This window comes from Thunnus thynnus, chromosome 10 (genome assembly GCF_963924715.1).
Source record: "Thunnus thynnus chromosome 10, fThuThy2.1, whole genome shotgun sequence".
Classification (NCBI taxonomy): Eukaryota; Metazoa; Chordata; class Actinopteri; order Scombriformes; family Scombridae; genus Thunnus; species Thunnus thynnus.
In genome coordinates this window covers 12889637-12912155 of record NC_089526.1, presented here as the reverse complement: position 1 = coordinate 12912155, position 22519 = coordinate 12889637, and the positions used below count along the sequence as shown (strand labels likewise).

At 36.1% G+C, this 22519-nt stretch overlaps 1 protein-coding gene across 1 annotated transcript in view; it reads left to right on the top strand.

Moving 5' to 3' along the window:
* Positions 1 to 345: 345 nt before the first annotated feature.
* LOC137191171 (hemicentin-1-like) overlaps positions 346 to 22519 on the top strand; it is a 68999-nt gene continuing 46825 nt past the window's right edge. Inside the window, exons 1-3 of the mRNA XM_067601049.1 lie at positions 346 to 652; positions 1590 to 1922; positions 5140 to 5418. Of these exons, the coding sequence (XP_067457150.1) occupies positions 607 to 652; positions 1590 to 1922; positions 5140 to 5418 (658 nt within the window). The 5' untranslated portion in view covers positions 346 to 606. The remainder of the gene's footprint in view (positions 653 to 1589; positions 1923 to 5139; positions 5419 to 22519) is intronic.

The following is a 22519-nucleotide window of genomic DNA, read 5'->3' as shown; positions in this document are numbered from 1 at the left end:
GACTCCAGAAAGCTGTTTTCATATTCATCTGCTAAAAGTGGAAAGTTTCTCTGTGATCACCAAACATGATTACAAACATGATTTGTGACATCATAACTAGTTCAGAGTTAATCGTGGTCCAGTATGCAATTTACAGAAGTTTGAAGTGGAAACTTAAAGCGCCCAGTGTACATACACCGATGATGGACTTTACAGTGAAGTCTACAAGAAGTTACAAGAAGTTAAATTGATAGTCAAATTGATAGTCAAATTGTACCAAAGTCATTCCACATTTGTATAAAAGAGCACCTGGTATTGATGGAAGCAGATGTTGTAAGATAAAATACTCATCATGAAGGATTTGCAGTCGTACTGTACTATCACTTCTAGACTGCCAGCATAAACACAAGAGGGCGATGCTCTTCAACTTTTGGCATGACAGCTTCAGTAGGTTTATCTCACTATGCACATAGCTGGCAACACAAGACGTATCAGGTCTGGTTTTCTATTTTGAAACTGAGACATGAGTTGTATAATTGCAGATGCCGGAAGATCACATTTGTTAGAACAGTCAGAGTTTGATGGTTAAACTTTTCTCAGCTGTACACATCTCACAAAGACTGACAAATGGATATATTGTCCTTACTTTGTATTGTCTCTGTGACTCTTACAGGTAAGAATCTTGAATATTTCAGAGTTTTAAAGTCTTCCTGTTTTGCGGGTCAAAATACATGTTACTTTATTGTCACTTTCAGAAAAGTTGCATTAGCCTTCACTTTTTGTATGAGGAGTTTATAAAACTAGTTAATAGTTACTGCTACTAGGCAACTACTAATACAAATAACTTTGTACCACTGCATACTGGTTGCCATTCACTATATGAGTCAATTTTTTAAAGATTTAATTACCTTGTTGTGGTCTAATACTTTCATCAAAGGGCACAAATAAAATTCCCCTCATTAAAATGAATAAAGAGGGCAGTATGATTTTTGACAATCAGCTAAACTTTATTAATTGGCTTGTTTCTGTTTTCAGAAAATAGACGTTCATGCTAAACATTTATAAGAAGTTTACTGAATTGAAAAGTGTCATCAGCCTTGTACAACCAATACTTGAAGACAGACATGTTTTAAGAAATGTAAAAATACTTTGAATTACTTTGAGTAACAGTTTGTATCTGACATGGTTTTCCCAAAAGGAAAAGTTCAGTTAAATTGTTAATTATATACATACGAACATGCATGTATAATTATTCAGATATTGATATTCAGATATATTGTATGTACACTGGGGGCTTAAAGTTTCCACTTCAAACTTCTGTAAATTGCATACTGGACCACGATTAGCTCCAAACTAGTTACGATGTCACAAATCATGTTTGTAATCATGTTTGGTGATCACAGAGAAACTTTCTACTTTCAGCAGATGAATGTGAAAACAGGTTTCTAGAGTCAAACTCTGCACATATATACAATCAATCTGCACAGTGAAGGTCAAACATCCAACTGAAGGAACAATAAGAAAAACAAGTTTATGTTTATTATAATAAAGTAAATTGTCCCAGTGGCTCTTTTTGTGCACTGATTTAAGCATGTAACTGTCTCCTCCAGGTTTAACCAAAGGAGTTGATGTGTTGCCAGATGGACCTCTGAATGCAGCTGTTGGAGGGACAGTGATATTCAAAACAACACTGACTCCACCAGAAAAACCATTTCTGGTAGTGGCCTGGAGTGTTATTATTAACAATACTGAAAGACCTATCATAACCGCCACCTCTTCAAACAACACTGATCCAGAGTATGAAGGCAGGATCACCCTCTACAGATCTACTGGATCTCTGGAGCTCAGGAATCTGACTCTTAATGACAGTAGAATGTACAGAGTTAGCATTATACCAGATGGAGGAAACCCGATAATAGGATTCACTGAACTGAAGATATTTGGTGAGCAGATGTTTCACATGAGCAGTAGTTTTAAATGTTGAATGGAGAATATAAATCACAAAAGAATTAAACTTCAAGAGTAATAATGTAACATAATTGACAAGAAATGATTACATTACATGATTCATGTTATGTGTGACAATTTTGAGGACAGTTTTCTACTGCTAGTGAAATTAGGAGAATAGCAGCTTCATGCCTGAGATATGAATAACTTAGCAACAGGTGCACATATGCAGTATTGTTAGTTTTTCTGACATGCCTGATACGCAAGACAACAGTTAATTTTACACATTCATGTAGTTGAATCTAATCTAATACAACTGTCATTCAATAAATCCTTACATTATGTGCTAATGAAATTAAGCTTTTGTTGAGATTGTGTCAGAGTCGAGTGGATTCAGTAATTTGGTAGTTTTGAGACCATATGTTGTGGTGCTGAATTATATTGAACGTTTACTAATGATCCATCACCATAATGTTCAGCCTAAGAAACTACCACAGAGTTGAATCAGTGCCTTAGTGACACAATGTCAACAGAAACTTAAACTGATTTTCCCTTTGATGTGTATACTGTAGCATTTTGTTTTTCCACTCACAGTGTCAGTCTCCAATGTAACAGCAAATGCCAGCATTTTTTCCACAGTTTAGTGTAAAGGTTACTTGAAGTGTTTTCACTTCTGTGTTGAGTATGGTTTGTGTATGTCTCCTGAATTACAATTGTGAAACTATAACTGAATGTTACGCTGAGCTAAATGATTCACTACTGTTTTAGAAGCCCCAGAAGCTAATACAAACCATGAAAATCTAGCCATGAATACTCATCATTGTATTATTAACCTTAGATTTGTTCGCTGCTTCTACATTGCTGCACTCTGCTGAGCCTTGCTCCCTTTGTTAGGTAGTAGCAAATATAAAACTACTGTGTTTTTCACCCACAGTGCCAGTCTCCAATATAAAGGTAAATGTCAGCAGCACAGACTTGGTGGAGTTCAACAGCTCTGTCAGTCTGTCCTGCTCTTCTTCTGGATCCTCCCTCTCTTTCCTCTGGCTGAACGGCAGCTCTGAGGTTAAACCCAGTGAGAGAGTTCAGCTCACTGATGGAAACTCCACTCTCACTATATCCAGTGTGACCCATTATGACCAGGGACCATACAGATGCAATGTGTCCAATGCTGTCAGTGAAGGCACCAGTGATCCAGTAAATCTTTCCATCAGCTGTGAGTTACTAACTTACTCACTCACTATTTATCTAACAGTATCTGCATGCAAATCTTAGCAAGGTGTGGCCTTATGATACTCTTTGCTGTTTTGAACAATGCATTATGCAGGCTAAACTGACAACTGTAGACACTGAATGACTGTACAATTTAATATAATCTACAATAGAACAGGCCTGCAGCCCTTTGTGAAACTTAACATGTTCACAATGTTTATTTTCAATGATGTTTTTAATATTCTGGTGTTTCTAATATTTCACATGTTCTTTTAGAAGCAGCTTTCAATCTAATGACATCTGGTGCAACACAACCACAAATTACAGCACCATGTATACAAAAACATTATACAATTAGTGTCATTTAAACATTTTTTATCGCAGGATGGTCTGTTACATTACATTGTGCAGGTGTTTCTATTTTTTCTGGTGACTAGGTGAAAAAATGAAAAAATCCAATAGAAGAGGCCTTCAGCCCTTTGTGAAACTTAACATGTACACCGTGTATACAAAAACATTATACAATTAGTATCATTTAAATATTTTTTTACCATGATTATAAATTGGCTGTTTCTGCTCCCCACATTCAGTTGGCCCAGAAAACATTAATTTATCTCCAACACGAGAATACTATATGGAAGGGTCAAACATCAGCCTGTCCTGCTCAGCAGCCTCCAGACCCCCTGCTCAGTTTCAGTGGTTTCTGAATGGAGTCAAGCTGTCTGATACTGGACCAGAGCTCACACTGATTAACATTTGGGAGAGTCAGAGTGGGAACTACAGCTGTCAAGCCTTTAACCACAAAACTCTGAGATATCAAACATCTCAGCCTTCAGCTATAACTGTACAGGGAAAGTTTGAGTAAAACATCTGTGTTTATTTATTTGTTGAGTCTGTAACACCTGCTATTAACATTGTGTCAAAGTACCAATAATACATATTTCTTTGTGATAATAGGACACAGCGGTTTTATTGTCCTGGCAAGTTCTAGTCAACTTGTCAAATTATTTCCTTTAATGTGGATCATTACAATGACATACAGTGAATGGTTGTGCTAAATATTTGTGGTTTAAAAGAGGAGAAACACAAATGACATCTGTACATAAAGTACATTCCCGCACTAGACACTCGTCATTCAAATGTTGATATTGCAAACTTTGCTCTTACAGAGATAACGAGGAGGTCTCAGAATAAAAATGTTTGAGGTGGTACCAAATGCCTGTTTGTCTGATGTGGTCAAAAGTAGAACAAGCTGATGTTAGTTTTGGTACACAAATTTAGGACAATCATGAAGATAATCACAATCATCAGCAACAATAAGCATTGCACTACTGCAAATACTGAGGACAGTGTTGTTTATTAGGCCATGGGAGCAGTTTCTACCAGATGATTAAAATAAAACACGCAGTGTGTGGAACAGCTGAACTAGTCCTCTCTGGTGCTTTTACCTTTCAATTTTAAGGCAATCAAGTCTCAAATATCCATGTATCACTGAAGAAAAGTCCAAGTCAAGTCTCAATTCAACAGCTCTGATACTGGACTGGAAAGTATTTATTACTTGCACTAGATGTGTATTGTCTGATCATATGGTTGTTGTGTTTAAATGTTAAACAAATAGTAGGAGAAGAATGGAAACACAATCTTTAAGTAGATACAGTTGCTTCTATAATGGCACTGACACCAGTCAGAGATGAAACTTTTCTCCACAGTTTGGTGTAGAAGTTACGTGAAGTGTTTTCACATCTGTATTGAGTATGGTTTGTGTTTGTCTAGTGAATAACAATTGTGAAACTATATCTGAATGTTACGCTGAGCTAAAGGATTCACTACTGTTTTAGTAGCCCCAGAAGCTAATACAAACCATGAAAATCTAGTCATGAGTCCTCATCATTGTATCATTAACCTGAGATTTGTTCCCTGCTTCTACATTGCTGTACTCTACTGAGCCATGCTCCCTTTGTTAGGTAGTGGCAAATATAAAACTACTGTGTTTTTCATCCACAGTGCCAGTCTCCAATGTAAAGGTTGAAGTCAACAACACAGACTTGGTGGAGTTCAACAGCTCTGTCATTCTGTTCTGCTCATCCTCTGGATCCTCCCTCTCTTTCGTCTGGCTGAACGGCAGCTCTGAGGTTAAACCCAGTGAGAGAGTTCAGCTCACTGATGGAAACTCCACTCTCACTATATCCAATGTGACCCGCTATGACCAGGGACCATACAGCTGCAATGTGTCCAATGCTGTCAGTGAAGGCACCAGTGATCCAGTAAATCTTTCCATCAGCTGTGAGTTACTAACTTACTCACTCACTATTTATCTAACAGTATCTGCATGCAAATCTTAGTTTGATTTATATTAGTGCCAAATATTAGCAAGGTGTGGCCTTATGATATTCTTTGTTGTTCTGAACAATGCATTATGCAGGCTAAACTGACAACTGTAGACACTGAATAACTGTACAATTTAATAAAATCCAATAGAAGAGGCCTTCAGCCCTTTGTGAAAGTTAAAATGTTCACAATGTTTATTTTCAATAGTGTTTTTAATATTCTGACATTTCCAGTATTTCAAATAACTTATTAGAAGCAGCTTTCAACCTAATGATATCTGGTACAACACAACCACAAATTACAGCATTGTGTATAGAAAAACATTATACAGTTAGTTTCATTTAAATATTTTTTATGGCAGAGCTGTTACATTACATTGTGCAGGTGTTTCTATTTTTTCTGGTGACTAGGTGTATAATGATGCAGTCATGCATATTGATGAATTATGAGGCCTCACACTGTGTCAAGCTGTTTGACTCAGTTATTTCTCATGATACTATGATTATAAATTGGCTGTTTCTGCTCCCCACATTCAGTTGGCCCAGAAAACATTAATTTATCTCCAACACAAGAATACTATTTGGAAGGGTCAAACATCAGCCTGTCCTGCTCAGCTGCCTCTAGACCCCCTGCTCAGTTTCAGTGGTTTCTGAATGGAGTCAAGCTGTCTGATAGTGGACCAGAGCTCACACTGATTAACGTTCAGGAGAGTCAGAGTGGGAACTACAGCTGTCAAGCCTTTAACAACAAAACTCTGAGATATCAAACATCTCAGCCTTCAGCTATAACTGTAGTGGGTAAGTTTCCGTAAAAGGTTGTGTACATGGTGATATAGGCAAAACAAACGCACAAAAAAAGATTGGATTCAATCATCAGCTTGTGACAGTGGAAGTTTGACATTGTATATACAGTACTCGAATCAGTATTCACTCTCCAAGGTTATATTCTGTATATTACAGTGTTCTAATATAATATATAAAGAAATCTGAAGCATCTGGTGTTACAGGATCGACATAATGTCTTAGATATGAACAATACTAGGGTTTCACTTCAATCCACAGATGCTGACATAGAATTTTTTTTTTTTTTTCTGGTATTAACCCCAAAGCCTGATGTTAATAGTATATTGAAATACCCATGATAGGTACTTATTGGTGGTGAACATACATATATAGCACCCAGCTCTATTTAAGTCCTTCATCACAAGATCAAGTAAAGCCCAAATCTGTCAGAGCAAGATAAGTTTCAGGATATCATAACCAAATAACAAGTTAGGATGTAAGCAGCTCATTGTATTCTGTTCATTATTTCTTGAACCAAACTTGGCTGCCTATTAGCCAACATGTGTGCTGTCTGCTATCTTATTTGTTATATTGCTCCAGAATGTTACTATGTCAAAATTTAGGCAATCACGTCTTAAAGCCGTCTTAAGTCGCAAATCCTAATTTTTCTCACTTGAAGTTAAATATGTCCAGCCATGAATATTCAACATGGTATATTTAAAATGGGATTCATTTCCTAGCCTTTAATATAATATAAATACAATTGCTTATAATCTCATTAACATTCAGAAAAGTCAGATTTGTAACTACAACTGACAGGCCTTTAAAAACAGAACTCTGAGATATGAAACATCTCAGCACTCAGTTGTCTTTGTACTGTGTAATTTGGATTAAACAGGTTGTGTGGATACAGTAGTGATATAGGTGATATACTGTATGTCCACTGGCGTTATTTATAGGTGGGCAAAGTAAATTCATCATTATTTCTGTATCCTTTGCAGTAAAATAATAATGGAAAAACATATCTTACACACCTCTGAATTTAACATTTCAATACTTGACCTTACAGGCTAACCTCTTTCACTTCCTGTTTTTTGTAATGCCATAATGTGAAGTTGAAAATATGAAAATGTCACTCCAATTAAAAATGTATATGTTTTAACTTATAATTTAAGGATTTCATGCTCCATTGAGACTCTCATACCACAATATTTGGCTGAATGGAAACAAATAACATGAAAAAGGTTACAAGTGTTGTAACTATTGACTGCTTGAGTCAATGTTGGAGGATCTTTTGATTTTGATATAATTGTTTTCGTCTCCATTATTCAGTGTATTGAAGTCAATTCTATGTCAAAAACAAGGACATTTCCCAGTGTCCTTGTTTTTATATAAGACTTTGGGATGTTCAAGACTGTAAATGTTAAATGAACTCAGTCAACCTTTATGTTACTTTTGTTTTCACACAAAATCCTTCACGTTTTGCCCAACAGAGAGAATTTCTAGTGTTAGTATCACATCAATAGACGAAATGATTGAGGGGAACTCTGTCAACCTAACCTGCGATGGTGCTGGCGCTGACTTTACCAGAGAGTGGATGAAGGACGGCTCCTCACTGACTCTGGTTGACAACATGACACTTTACGATGAGAACAGAGTGTTGTCTTTTCTCTCTCTGAAGAAAACAGACAGTGGAGAATATTTGTGTAATATCAGCAACCCCATCAGCTTTGATGAAGCTGAATACAGCATGGTTGTTTACTGTAAGTAACATACAGTGCAGTATATATAGCCCTGTAACACATGATTTTTAAGTCAATTATTTAGCAAGTTTTCTATTCTTTATTAGTTTTTTTCCCCAATCAATGTACTGTGTAAAAAACACATTATTTGTGCTGATGTAAGAACTTTCCAAGTATTTGTTTTCAGATGGACCAGAGGATGTTCAAATCACAGGACAAAATTGGATAAACGTTGGAGAGACCTTAAACTTAACCTGCTCTGCTGCGTCCACACCATCTGCCAGTTACACCTGGTTACTGAACGGGATAAAGATATTAAACAATTCTGCTGTGTTCACTAAAAACATGACTGAACTTTCTGACAGTGGCATCTACACCTGTCAAGCACTGAATAATAAAACTGGGAGAACGTCATCTGCAGAACATCAATTGTCTGTAACAGGTATGTAGATTTTGTTAATTGCAGATTTTAACTCTTTGACATTGCGACTAACATACAATGTTATACCTCTAATAATGTGAAGAGTAGCAGGCTTCCTAAAGATACTACTTACAGTTTTTATTACTATCAACTAAATACAAATAAATTAATCTGTAATAGCATGTTTGCTAAAGCAACATGCCACACGAGCATTCAGCAACAGCAACATGAAACTTCTCTTGCCAAAGGACGTGTCAAGGCCTCAGTCTCTGTACTAAACAAATAGGCATTGATAATTGTAAAATCACATAAAGGGAGACGTTGTTGTATGCTTTGTATCTACAGGCATGTTGAGATGATGAGACAGTTCCAGTTCACAAAATGGTGTAAAACTATGATCTTATCTCTCTTAAATTTTTACCTTCCCAGAGGAAACACTTCTATGTGGAGCTGGTTGCATCGCTGGATCAGTAGTAGCATGTTGTGCCGTCATTGGTGGAGCTGTTGGTGGAGGATTCTACTTTTTTAAAAAACAGTAAGTGGTAAACAGCTTTGAGATATAAGATGGCAGCATTTTTGTTTTGTTTTGGGTTTTTTTGGAGGGGTGGGGGGGTTGACAAGCAGTGACACTATTGGAGGATTTGTGCTGCTTCTGACATTGTATGACATTTAGGAGTCACTCCTAACAAATATGATCAGCAAAACTAATTTAATATAATCGGAAGCAGATAAAAGTGCTTACCTAATCATTCAGTGTATAATACTGTTATTATTATCATTATGTTTGCAAAAAGTCAGATAATGCATGTCTGATGTCTGTTTTACATAGTAATGGTCCATTAACTCTCTAAACAGGATGGAACAAATCTCTAATGGGATCACCTCCTCCGGAACAGGTAAGTGTAATGCAAGATTTTATGTGTTTGTGATCAAGAAAAGTCAAAGGGAGTAGATGCAAAAAGATTGTGTGTATGTGTGCATTTTATGTATTTGTATATTTATACAGTATTATTTACCCTCAGAATTGAATCGTTGTAAGTATTGTTTATTTCTTGTGTTTTAAAGGAGGTGAAGGCTTGGACAACACAGCATTCTCTGGAGATCAGGTAATGTGGGTTTAGTGGGTTTACATGCACTTAAGTAACCGGGTTACTCAAAGAAATCAGGTGTAGATATGCAGGTAATCAGAGAACGTGTTTGCATGCCAAACTCAATACCTAAATGATTCTCAGTTTGTTCTCATACCAAAATGTATGCAAAGATTCCTCAGACAAATTGACATGTATGCATGAATCTGAATGCATATGAATCCAAATGATGATGGAGTCATGTTTTATATATGGTATGTCATGAAACATCAGTGAACAATGACACAAGATTCTAAAGGAATAAGTAAAATTGGATATATTTAAAGTTCCTCATATATGGTTGTAATAAAAAGATGATTTTATCACAGTGTATAATATGATATATAAGTACATATTATGCCTCTGTTGAGTATTAGAAGCATAAAATGCCAAAAGCAACAATTCTGTAGTTCACACAAACCTTCATTTATTATTAAGACATTTGTAATAATATAACAGTGAGCTGCAAGTAAATCTGCATGAAATACTAAAAATATACTGTTCGCAGAATCTTGATGGAAATAAAAGATGATAAAGTCTTTAATGTGAATGCTTAATGCCTAGTTTGATTTAAAGAGGCTCCCTTCCCCCATCAGTCAGACTCCTCCAGGACCTGTGTTCACCACAATAAGACAATCAGACTTTGAACCCGGAAGATTTTCAGCTAACACAATGCAGTGGCAGCATATATGTGTCTCATCACCACATAGCAACAGCTTTCGTGTTTATGGTTGTGCTTGTTTTTGGTACTATAAACCAAATATTTGTTTTACTGTTAATATTTTATCTCTTGAGTTAGCTTTTATGGAATTAGAGAGATTATCTTATGCCCCAAACTTTAATCAAAACTGTTGTCTAATATTTTTTCCCTCCCCCCTTTTCTTTTACTAGGAGCTGAAATATGCAGCCATCAGATTTCCCCAAAACCAGGATGATGGGACAGTCCTGCAGGAGCTACAGAATAACGAAACAGAATATGCTCAGATCCAAAGGAACCGCAATCCTGCTCCTGCGATGATGAACACATACAGCGAATGAAGATGGCAGTTTCTCAGTATAGTGCTGACGGTGCACAAGTCTTTGCTTAGGTCCACGAGAACTGACCACAGCAGGATATGATGGATCATCTAATGAGGTCAGACTGGAGGCCAGAACCTGCACTTCCCTCTCTGCTCCTTTATGGATGATAATTTGGATTTGGGTTTACCTAGACAAACCACTTTTGCAGTGGTTAATGATCAACCTGTTATTGCCATGACTGAGGTTGTAAAGCACAATGATGCCCTTTTAGTTTGGATACATATAATAGCTCTCATTTCCCTTTTGTATGGGGACAGTCTGTTTGCTTGAGCATAATGTTTGACACCTCTCTGGCATCATATTTGACTCCACACGTATACTATGATATCTCCAATGAAATTCCAGTTTGCAGCTTGTCAGTTTTGGATACATTTTTTCTATATATTTCATATCGTACAAATGAAAAAATATCAGTTATTTAATAATATTTTATTTATGTTTCAGTGGTATTTGTCAGGACATGGATGCTCCTTGATATCAATGGAGCTTGTTAATTGAGGTTATCATAACAAGACTAAACTATTATGACCCTGTTGTGGTGGAAATATGTACAGTGTCTTATCTGTTGGTCCAAAGGAACCTTTGTAATTTAATTTTATGATAGTAAAGTTAAACTTTATTATTCCACGAAGGGAAGGTCTGCAGCCACAATAATCCAAAACAAAATCATAATACAGTAACAAGGGATTTCTCTCTGATCCCACTGAAATAAAAGAAAAAAATACATGAAGTTGAGGGAATGTCAAAGTGATGTCCAGTGGTTATTTGGTGGACATCTTCACGGATGAGATGGCTTGAATCTTAAAGTCTTTCCAGCAGGTATGAAGAAACTTTTGCCTAGAAATATCTCAATTGTCAGAGATGATTAGAGTAATTCAGGTCATGTTTATTGTAAATGTCAGTAAAATGTGTGATTTGATAAGATAATAAGGTACTTTATCTTTTAGCACATCACCCTGAAGGCCTCGAGGCAACACGGAAGTTATTCAGATTAGTGACATAATGCAAATGGAAAGGAGTAGCTAGTTTATATCATCACATACACCTAAGTGTATAAATAATACATATTCCAAACCTAATATAACTGAATGTCACACCTGTTGACAATCTAACTTTCATAAAGACATTTGTTAATTACACTATATCATGTAAAGTATCATAGTCTAAGGAGTTAGACATACCTGTATTGATTTTTGAATTTTCCTGGTAGATTTTTTGACCAATTTTTTGAACAAGGGTCAGGGATCAGTGTTGCACAATACATTTAATTGAATCATTGTAGATACAAAGATTTAAGAAATGAGCCCTCTTATAAAACAATGATTTGTTTTATGTTCATTACAAATGAGATGAAGAGAATGAAGATGAAGTCTCCCGAACAGAGCTTGGCGTTGTGAATTATGCCCTGTGAAGATTTAATGAGTAACTAATAGAGGGAGGGGCCCCCTGTTAGTTACTCATTACTAAAGATCAAACTCCCTGTGAGTTATTCACATGTTTGATTTCATGTGCATTAGGAGGAAGTTCGTTTTTGACAAACTTAACTTTTCACATCTCAGTATTTCTCTATTCTGATGTGGTTACCAGTATCCTGTGTACACTTAGTGCAGTATGTTTTCTGTTCATCCTGAATATAGCCTTCCCCTTATAACCTTCCCCTTATAACCTTCCCCTTATAGCCTTCCTCTGGTGTGGCATGTTATGCTTCAAGCCGCCAGTGTGATGAATGTTTCACCAGGTGTTGTTGTGTGCTGTTGCATGTAAAGTGTTATGGTGAATTTCCCTGTGATGTACAGTGCTGTGAAAATTTCCCCCCAGGAACAATAAAGTCTAACTGATTAACTAAGAGGAAGTTCAGTGCCCTCACTCCAGATCTGTCTCCTACAAGACATAAATGGTCCTATTTAGTGCACTATAAATAATTATTATTATTACCATATTACCATCTGTTTGACAGCAGGATTCACTGTGTGTCATTGAATCTCTTCAAATAGTTGAAACAGTGATAACACCCAAAAAGGAAATGAGAAAAAAACTTGTTTTACTCTCCCTGTAGCAAATGACAATTTCATTAAACTGGTAAAGGCTGCTTTCATGCTTGCTTACTTGACAAAGGTGTAACCTTGAAAGAAAATAAAAATAAAAACCAGAAAACCTGTAAATGTGCTCAGAAAGGAGGAGGAAGGAGTTGTAAGTAAATTATATGAAATGTAAATCCATTTCCAGGAATGACACTGCATTTAAATTACAGCAATAAATTCAAAGTTCAATCTACTTCAATAAAAGTGCATGGAAGTACTGTGTTAATGAACAAATGCCATAAATCATTATTTTTCATGATCATTTCACATTATGCTCTTAAATGTCTTAATCAAAGTTAAAGCAAGACAACTCTAAAGAGACTTAATATTTTCTCTCAGATAAAGATCAGAGGTTTCATCTTTGACACAGACATTATTTACTGACTTGTGCCATAGGTAATTAGTTTGCATTCACATCTTATCATGACCAGCTGACAAAAAGCTGATTATATTATATTATATATATAAATATATAAATATTATTGAAACAAAGAGGATGTATTTAGGACTCAAATTTTATATCCTGTTAAATTAATACCTATTTCTAGCCCTTCAAATGGGCTGTTGTAATAAAAAACATTCAGGCCATTACATTGTAAATATTACTTTATTTAAAATCATAATAATAATGTCACGTCCTACCAGGACTTTTTCTTTTTTTTGGACTCTTTGTGTTTTTGTTCTTTTGACTTCCTTGGTTTTTATTATCCTTCTGATGCCCTCAGACTTTTTCTGTTTTTAGTTGGACTTTTTGAGGGGCTCTTTCATTTGTGTTGCTTTTGTTTCCTGGTTTTGGTTTTCTCTGTTCCCTTGTGTGTTCCTCCTGTGTTTTTTGTGTCACCTGTTTGTTTACTTTAGTTCCTGTTTTATTTTGTAATATTTCCTCCTTGTGTCTGGTCACTTTACTTCCTGTGTTTGATTATTTCATGTGTCTCACCTGTGTCTCGTTTCCCTCACCTGTGTTTCATTTGCAATCACTTCTGTGTATTTATAGTCCAGTGTTCAGTTCGGTCTTTGTTGAGTTGTCTGCTTCTGTCCTGCTACTGTCCTGCTTCTGTCCTGCTTCTGTCCTGCTTCTGTCCTGCTTCTGTCCTGCTTCTGTCCTGCTTCTGTCCTGCTACTGTCCTGCTACTGTCCTGCTTTTGTCCAATGTTCCTGTGTTTCCTGTGTTCTGGTTTATTCCTATGACTTTTTGCTTTTTCATTAAAAAAATATCTGCATCGGATTGTCCCTGCCTACCGTGTCTGCATTTGGGTCCATCTGCTCCACTCACTCAACCTGACAAATAATAATAACTTTATTTATATAGCACTTTTCAAAAACAAGTTACAAAGTGCTTTACAAGGACATAAAAAAGAGAAATTACCAGATAAATAATAAAGAAAAGTAGAACTGATACAGTAATAATGACAAGTGAGGTATGAATTACTAAAACACAGTAAAAACAGAAGAATTACCGATTCAAGAGAAAGCAATTCTGAAAAAGTGCATTTTCAGGAGAGATTTAAAAGAAGAAACAGAGCTAGCCTGCTTGATCTCCTCCAGCAGGTCGTTCCAGAGCCGTGGGACCTTGACTCCAAAGGTTCGATCTCCTCTGGTTTTTAGCCTTGACCTATACTAGCAGACCTCTGCCTGAGAATCTCAGGCTACATTCAGGCTTGTAAGGGCTCAGTAAGTCAGTGATATAATCAGGGGCCAACCCCAAACATGCTTTAAAAGCAATCATTAAATTTTTAAAATCAATTCTATAACGTATAGATAACCAGTGTAGAGATGCTAAAATAGGTGTTATATGGACTCTTCTATTGGATTTTGAGTAGTCTTGCTGTACTATTTTGAACTAGTTGTTGTTTGGGGAGGTTTTATTGAGTGAGACAAGACAAACGGAGAGAATGAATGGGATATTTCTTTAAAGAAGTGAATTGGAACAGGAAATCATCCTCCAGTGAACAGGAGGATGATTTCATTTTAGTAATGACATTGGTTTGAATGCAACATGCGATCCTTAAATTATATGTTAAAACATGTAAATTTTCAATTTTCAATTGGAGTGACATTTTCATATTTTCAACTTCACATTATGGCATTAGAAAAAAAACAGGAAGTGAAAGTGGTTGCTCTGCAGGGTCAAGCATTCAAATGTTAAATTCAAAGGTGTGTAAGATGTGTATTTTCTTGATTATTTTACTGCAAAGGATACAGAAATGATGATGAATTTACTTTGCCCACCTACAAATTATGCCAGTGGACAATATATCACCTATATCACTACTGTATCCACACAACCTGTTTATTCCAACTTACACAGTATAGAGACAACTGAGTGCTGAGATGTTTCATATCTCAGAGTTCTGTTTTTACAGGCCTGTCAGTTGTAGTTACCACTCTGACTTGTCTGAATGTTAAAAAGATTATAAGCGCTGGTACAGTATCAGACAGCAGTTCTCTATTCAGAAGCCACATAAACTGAGCAGAGGGTCTGGGGACAGCTGCCGTTCAGCCAGAGGAAAGAGAGAGATGATCCGGAGGAGGAGCAGAACAGTCTGACAGAGCTATTAAACTCAACCAAGTCTGTTCTGCTGACTTTTACCTTTACATTGGAGACTGGCACTGTGGGTCCTATTATTTGTTTAACATTTAAACACAACAACCATACGATCAGACAATACACATCTAGTGCAAGTAATAAATACTTTCCAGTCCAGTATCAGAGCTGTTGAATTGAGACTTGACTTGGACTTTTCTTCAGTCAGATTTGGATATTTGAGACTTGATTGCCTTAAGATTGAAAGGTAAAAGCACCAGAGAGGACTAGTTCAGCTGTTCCACACACTCTGCGTGTTTTATTTTTATCTTCTGGTAGAAACTGCTCCCATGGCCTAATAAATAACACTGTCCTCAGCACTTGCAGTAGTGCAATGCCTATTGTTTCTGGACCATACAGTTTATTTTGCCTGAACAGTTGAGACAGACTTGGGCTTGACTTGAACTTGCCAGGACAATAAAACCACTGTGTCCTATTATCACAGAGAAATATGTATTATTGGTACTTTGACACAATGTTAATAGCAGGTGACACGGACACAACAACAACAAGGCTGATGTTTGACCCTTCCACATAGTATTCTTGTGTTGGACATTGCGTCAAGGTAATGTTTTCTGGGCCAAATGAATGTGGGGAGCAGAAACAGCCAATTTATAATCATAGTATCATGAGAAATAACTGAGTCAAACAGCTTGACACAGTTTGAGGCCTCATAATTCATTAATAGGAACGACTGCATCACTATACACCTAGTCACCAGAAAAAATAGAAACACCTGCACAATGTAATGTAACAGAACAATCCTGCGATAAAAAATATTTAAATGACACTAACTGTATAATGTTTTTGTATACATGTTGCTGTAATTTGTGGTTGTGTTTTGCACCAGATATCATTAGATTGAAAGCTGCTTCTAATAGAACATTTGAAATATTAGAAACACCAGAATATTAAAAACACTATTGAAAATAAACATTGTGAACATGTTAAGTTTCACAAAGGGCTGAAGGCCTCTTCTATTGGATTTTATTAATTCGTACAGTCATTCAGTGTCTACAGTTGTCAGTTTAGCCTGCATAATGCATTGTTCAAAACAGCAAAGAGTATCATAAGGCCACACCTTGCTAATATTTGGCACTAATATAAATCAAGCTAAGATTTGCATGCAGATACTGTTGTGATAAATAGTGAGTGAGTAAGTTAGTAACTCACAGCTGATGGAAAGATTTACTGGATCACTGGTGCCTTCATTGACAGCATTGGACACTTTGCATCTGTATGGTCCCTGGTCATAATGGGTCACACTGAATATAGTAAGAGTGGAGTGTCCATCAATGAGCTGAACTCTCTCATTGGCTGTAACCTCAGAGCTGCCATTCAGCCAGAGAAAAGAGAGGGAGGATCCAGAAGAAGAACAGAACAGAATGACAGAGCTGTTGAACTCCACCAAGTCTGTGCTGCTGCATTTACCTTTACATTGGAGACTGTTACTGTGGGTGAAAAACACAATTGTTTTATATTTGCTACTACCTAACAAAGGGAGCCTGGCTCAGCAGAGTGCAGCAATGTAGAAGCAGTGAACAAATCTCAGGTTAATGATACAATGATGAGTATTCATGGCTAGATTTTCATGGTTTGTATTAGCTTCTGGGGCTTCTAAAACAGTAGTGAATCATTTAGCTCAGCATAACATTCAGTTATAGTTTAACAATTGTTATTCACGAGACATACACAGACCATACTCAATACAGATGTGAGAACACTTCAAGTAACCTTTACATTAAACTGTGGAAAAAATGCTGGCATTTGCTGTTGCATTGGAGACTGACACTGTGGGTGAAAAACAAAATGCTACAGTATACATGTCAAAGGGAAAGTCAGTTTAAGTTTCTGTTGACATTGTGTCGCTAAGGCACTGATTCAACTCTGTGGTAGTTTCTTAGGCTGAACATTATGGTGATGGCTCATTAGTAAACGTTCAATATAATTCAGCACCACAACATATGGTCTCAAAACTACCAAATTACTGAATCCACTCGACTCTGACACAATCTCAACAAAAGCTACATTTCATTAGCACATAATGTAAGGATTTATTGAATGACAGTTGTACTAGATTAGATTTAACTACATGAATGTTTAAAATGAACTGCTGTCTTGCGTATCAGGCATGTCAGAAAAACTAGCAATACTGCATATGTGCACCTGTCGCTAAGTTACTAATATCTCAGGCATGAAGCTGCTATTCTCCTAATTTCACTAGCAGTAGAAAACTGTCCCCAAAATTGTCACAGATAACATGAATCACGTAATGTAATCATTTCTTGTCAATTATGTTACATTATTGCTCTTGAAGTTTAATTCTTTTGTGATTTATATTCTCCATTCAACATTTAAAACTACTGCTCATTTGAAACATCTGCTCACCAAATATCTTCAGTTCAGTGAATCCTATTATCTGGTTTCCTCCATCTGGTAAAATGCTAACTCTGTACTTTTCACTGTCATTAAGAGTCAGATCCCTGAGCTCCAGAGATCCAGTAGATCTGTAGAGGGTGATCCTGCCTTCATATTCTGGGCCAGTGATGTTTGAAGAAGTGGAGATTATGATAAATCTTTCAGTATTGTTAATAATAACACTCCAGGCCACAACCAGAAATGTTTTTTCTGATGGAGTCAGTGTTGTGTTGAATATCACTGTCCCCCCACAGCTGCATTCAGAGGTCCATCTGGCAACACATCAACTCCTTTGGTTAAACCTTGAGGAGACAGTTACATGCTTGAGAAGGACTGAAATCAGTGCACAAAATGAGCCACTGGGACAATTTATTTTATCATAATAAACATAACAAACTTTATATAATAAGTCCCCCATAAAGTCAAATCATATGTTTTTCTTATTGTTCCTTCAGTTGGATGTTTGACCTTCACTGTGCGGAGTGATTGTATATACAGTGCTGCTTGAAAGTTTGTGAACCTTATAGAATTTGCTCTATTTCTGCATAAATATTACCTAAAATGTGATCAGATTTCCATCCAAGTCCTTGAATGTTTTCATATGTTGGGGTTTCTGGTTTATTTATATTTCAAATGTTTTGGTCAGTTATGGTATTTATAGTTTTCTGGTACTTTCATGCCAAAAAAATTCTTTCTCAAACAACAACATTGTTTTTTTATATGTTGTTTGCTCCTTAAATTAAGTTGGTCCAGATAATATTACTTTGATGGCATTTAAGAATCTGCTTGGTGCAATTTATGTAAGCAAAATTCAATGAAACGTCAAAAAACGGATGTTTTACTATTAAAAAACTAATTTGCTCACAATTCATGGCATCTCATTTGGTCAAATCTGAAACCTCCCTTTGTAATCACCCTAACTAAATAGTGCTCTAAAAGCAAGCCTGTCTGTAAAATACTGTAGATATAATCAGACACTGTAAAACCTTAATATCAACATCAACACTGTGAGCATTTCATCATCAATAACCTGAATAATAAATTAAAGGATGATATTTTAAAAATTGAGACAATATGTGTAAAATTGCCTTTGGTTGTATTAGGTTTTCAAAAACAGATGGAAAAACATTTTAAAGGTGCTGTGTCCAGTGATAAGAGCTCACCTGAGATGACTCCCAGGACGATGAAATGTGTCACAGCTCTTTCCATTTCATCTGAGGTATTGTCAAGTATGACAAAAAAAGAGAGATTTGTGAGAGAGAAAAGATTTGTGTCAAACTCCTTAACTTTCCCTCAGCTGGTTTCAGTATATGAAGACTGATAAGGAAGTAATGTGTCATTTGAGCTTTCCTGTCATCCTTTAGGTTTAAAAGTTGACCTACATCATTGTGCTGTCAATCATTGATAAAATAGACTATGAACTGTAAAGCAATGCAATGTCAGGTATTTGTTGGATAAAAAGTTCTGTTTTTATTATGAAAAAAGCAGCAGCACAATGCTTTGACATGAATAAACATTCAGTGGTTTATTCAGGGTGGTCTTCCAATGGCTGCCATTTTGCTCTGTATTTTGTGGCTCCGTATGTCCTACTTTATATAGATATATGGGTTGGTTGCCACTCTTGTAGTTCTTCTGACCTTAATAGTATAATATTAAAAGAGTTAGGCACACAGAAGACCAACTCCTTTCATGTAAGTAGACATTCATTTTTAATATTTACACACAGGGGAGAACGAAAGTGATGAAAGTAACAACTCTGGTATGCGTAACTGCGTCAGCACGTACAGCACGCAACACTTATGAGAACCGTGAAAATCGCGTGGATACGTCATTCTTTCGCAGAGTTTTACCCCAAAAAAGCTGTTTTCAATCACAGTAATTACATTCACTCAAGCGGTAAATTTTTTTGAAGTTGTGTATTTTGTTTCATGTGTTATAGTCATGATCATTTGACAGATTATTTAGTACGTTAACACATCCTGAAGTCTGCCATGTCAGAGTCACGTTTAACGGTCAGGAGTCATTGGTGTGTTTCTTTCATCTCTCTACAGTAACAACAAGCATTTCTTTGATTGGTTGAATTATTCTAAAATAAATTAGATTTTACTGTAAATCCCTCAATATGATTCAAAGCAGGAATTTAAGAAAAAGCAATGTGTTAATGGGCTCATCTATATAGCTCGGAGAAAAATCCAAATGCGCATCACTGATTGTTAGGCTCTATGCACTAAAAATGAAATGTGGTAATTTTTATTAAGAGGACAAAGGACATAGTATATTTGCAATTACATATTAAAAAGCACATTGTCAGACATTTTTTAAAATAAAAACAAGAATAATATACACAATTCAAGTTTATACCGTTGCGTTACTTTTTACCCACCCGTCTGTTACTTTCATTGTGACTGACAGGGTCGAAAGGAACAATGTGCAACTTCCGTTCAAAGTCAAATTGTACCAAAGTCATTCCACATTTGTATAAAAGCGCACCTGGTATTGATGGAAGCAGATATTGTAAGATAAAATACTCAGCATGTAGGATTTGCAGTCGCACTGTACTATCACCTCTAGACTGCCAGCATAAACACAAGAGGGCGATGCTCTTCAACTTTTGGCATGACAGCTTCAGTAGGTTTATCTCACTATGCACATAGCTGGCAACACAAGACGTAACAGGTCTGGTTTTCTACTTTGAAACTGAGACATGAGTTGTATAATTGCAGATACCGGAAGATCACATTTGTTAGAATAACTTTTCTCAGCTGTACACATCTCACAAAGACTGACCAATGGATATATTTTCTTTACTTTGTATTGTCTCTGTGACTCTTACAGGTAAGAATCTTGAATATTTGAGAGTTTTAAAGTCTTCTTCTTTTGCTAGTCAAAATACATGTTACTTAATTGTCACTTTCAGAAAAGTTACATTAGCCTTCACTTTTTGTGCAAGGAGTTTATAAAACTAGTTAATAGTTACTGCTACTAGGCAACTACTAATACAAATAACTTTATACCACTGCATACTGGTTGCCATTCACTAACTGAGTCAATTCTTTTAAGATTTAATTACCTTGTTGTGGTACAATACTTTTTGAAATAGCACGTTAAATTCCCCTCATTAAAATGAATAAAGTGGGCAGTACAGTTAAACCTGCTCGACAAACATGTCAACAGCTTCAGCTGTGATTTTTGAAAATCACCTAAACTTATTAATTAGCTTGTTTCTATTTTCAGGAAATAGACGTTCATGCCAAACGATTATAAGAAGTTTACTGACTTGAAAAGATTAATCGGTCTTGTACAACCGATACTTAAATACAGACATGTTTTAAGAGATGTAAAAATACTTTGAATTACTTTGAGTAACAGTTTGCATCTGACATGGTTTTTCAACAAGGAAAAGTTCAGTTAAATTGTTAATTATATACATACGAACATGCATGTATAATTATTCAGATATTGTCCATTTTAAAAGTTTGACTGCTGGACACAAGATGTCTCCTTCTTCACTGTAAAGTTCATCATCAGTGTATGTACACTGGGCGCTTTAAGTTTCCACTTCAAACTTCTGTAAATTGCATATTGGACCACGATTAGCTCCGAACTAGTTGTGATGTCACAAATCATGTTTGTAATCATGTTTGGTGATCACAGAGAAACTTTCCACTTTCAGCAGATGAATTTGAAAACAGCTTTCTAGTGTCAAACTCTGCACATATATACAATCACTCTGCACAGTGAAGGTCAAACATCCAACTGAAGGAACAATAAGAAAAACATATGATTTGACTTAATGGGGGACTTTATTATATTAAGTCTATTATATTTATTATAATAAAGTAAATTGTCTCAGTGGCTCATTTTGTGCACTGATTTAAGTCCTTCTCAACCATGTAATTGTCTCCTCCAGGTTTAACCAAAGGAGTTGATGTGTTGCCAGATGGACCTCTGAATGCAGCTGTTGGAGGGACAGTGATATTCAACACAACACTGACTCCATCAGAAAAAACATTTCTGGTAGTGGCCTGGAGTGTTATTATTAACAATACTGAAAGATTTATCATAACCTCCACTTCTTCAAACATCACTGGCCCAGAGTATGAAGGCAGGATCACCCTCTACAGATCTACTGGATCTCTGGAGCTCAGGAATCTGACTCTTAATGACAGTGGAAAGTACCTTGTTAGCATTATATCAGATGGAGGAAACCCAATAAAAGGATCCACTGAACTGAAGATATTTGGTGAGCAGATGTTTCACATGAGCAGTAGTTTTAAATGTTGAATGGAGAATATAAATCACAAAAGAATTAAACTTCAAGAGCAATAATGTAACATAATTGACATGAAATGATTACATTACATGATTCATGTTATCTGTGAAAATTTTGGGGACAGTTTTCCACAGCAAGTGAAATTAGGAGAATAGCAGCTTCATGTCTGAGAAACTTAGCGACAGGTGCACATATGCAGTATTCCTAGTTTTTCTGACATGCCTGATACGCAAGACAGCAGTTTATTTTATACATTCATGTAGTTGAATCTAATCTAATACAACTGTCATTCAATAAATTCTTACATTATGTGCTAATGAAATTTAGCTTTTGTTGAGATTCAGAGTCGATTGATTCAGTAATTTGTTAGTTTTGAGACCATATGTTGTGGTGCTGAATTATATTGAACGTTTACTAATGATCCATCACCATAATGTTCAGCTTAAGAAACTACCACAGAGTTGAATCAGTGCCTTAGCGACACAATGTCAACATAAACTTAAACTGACTTTCCCCATGACGTGAAAAGTATAGCATTTGTTTTTCCA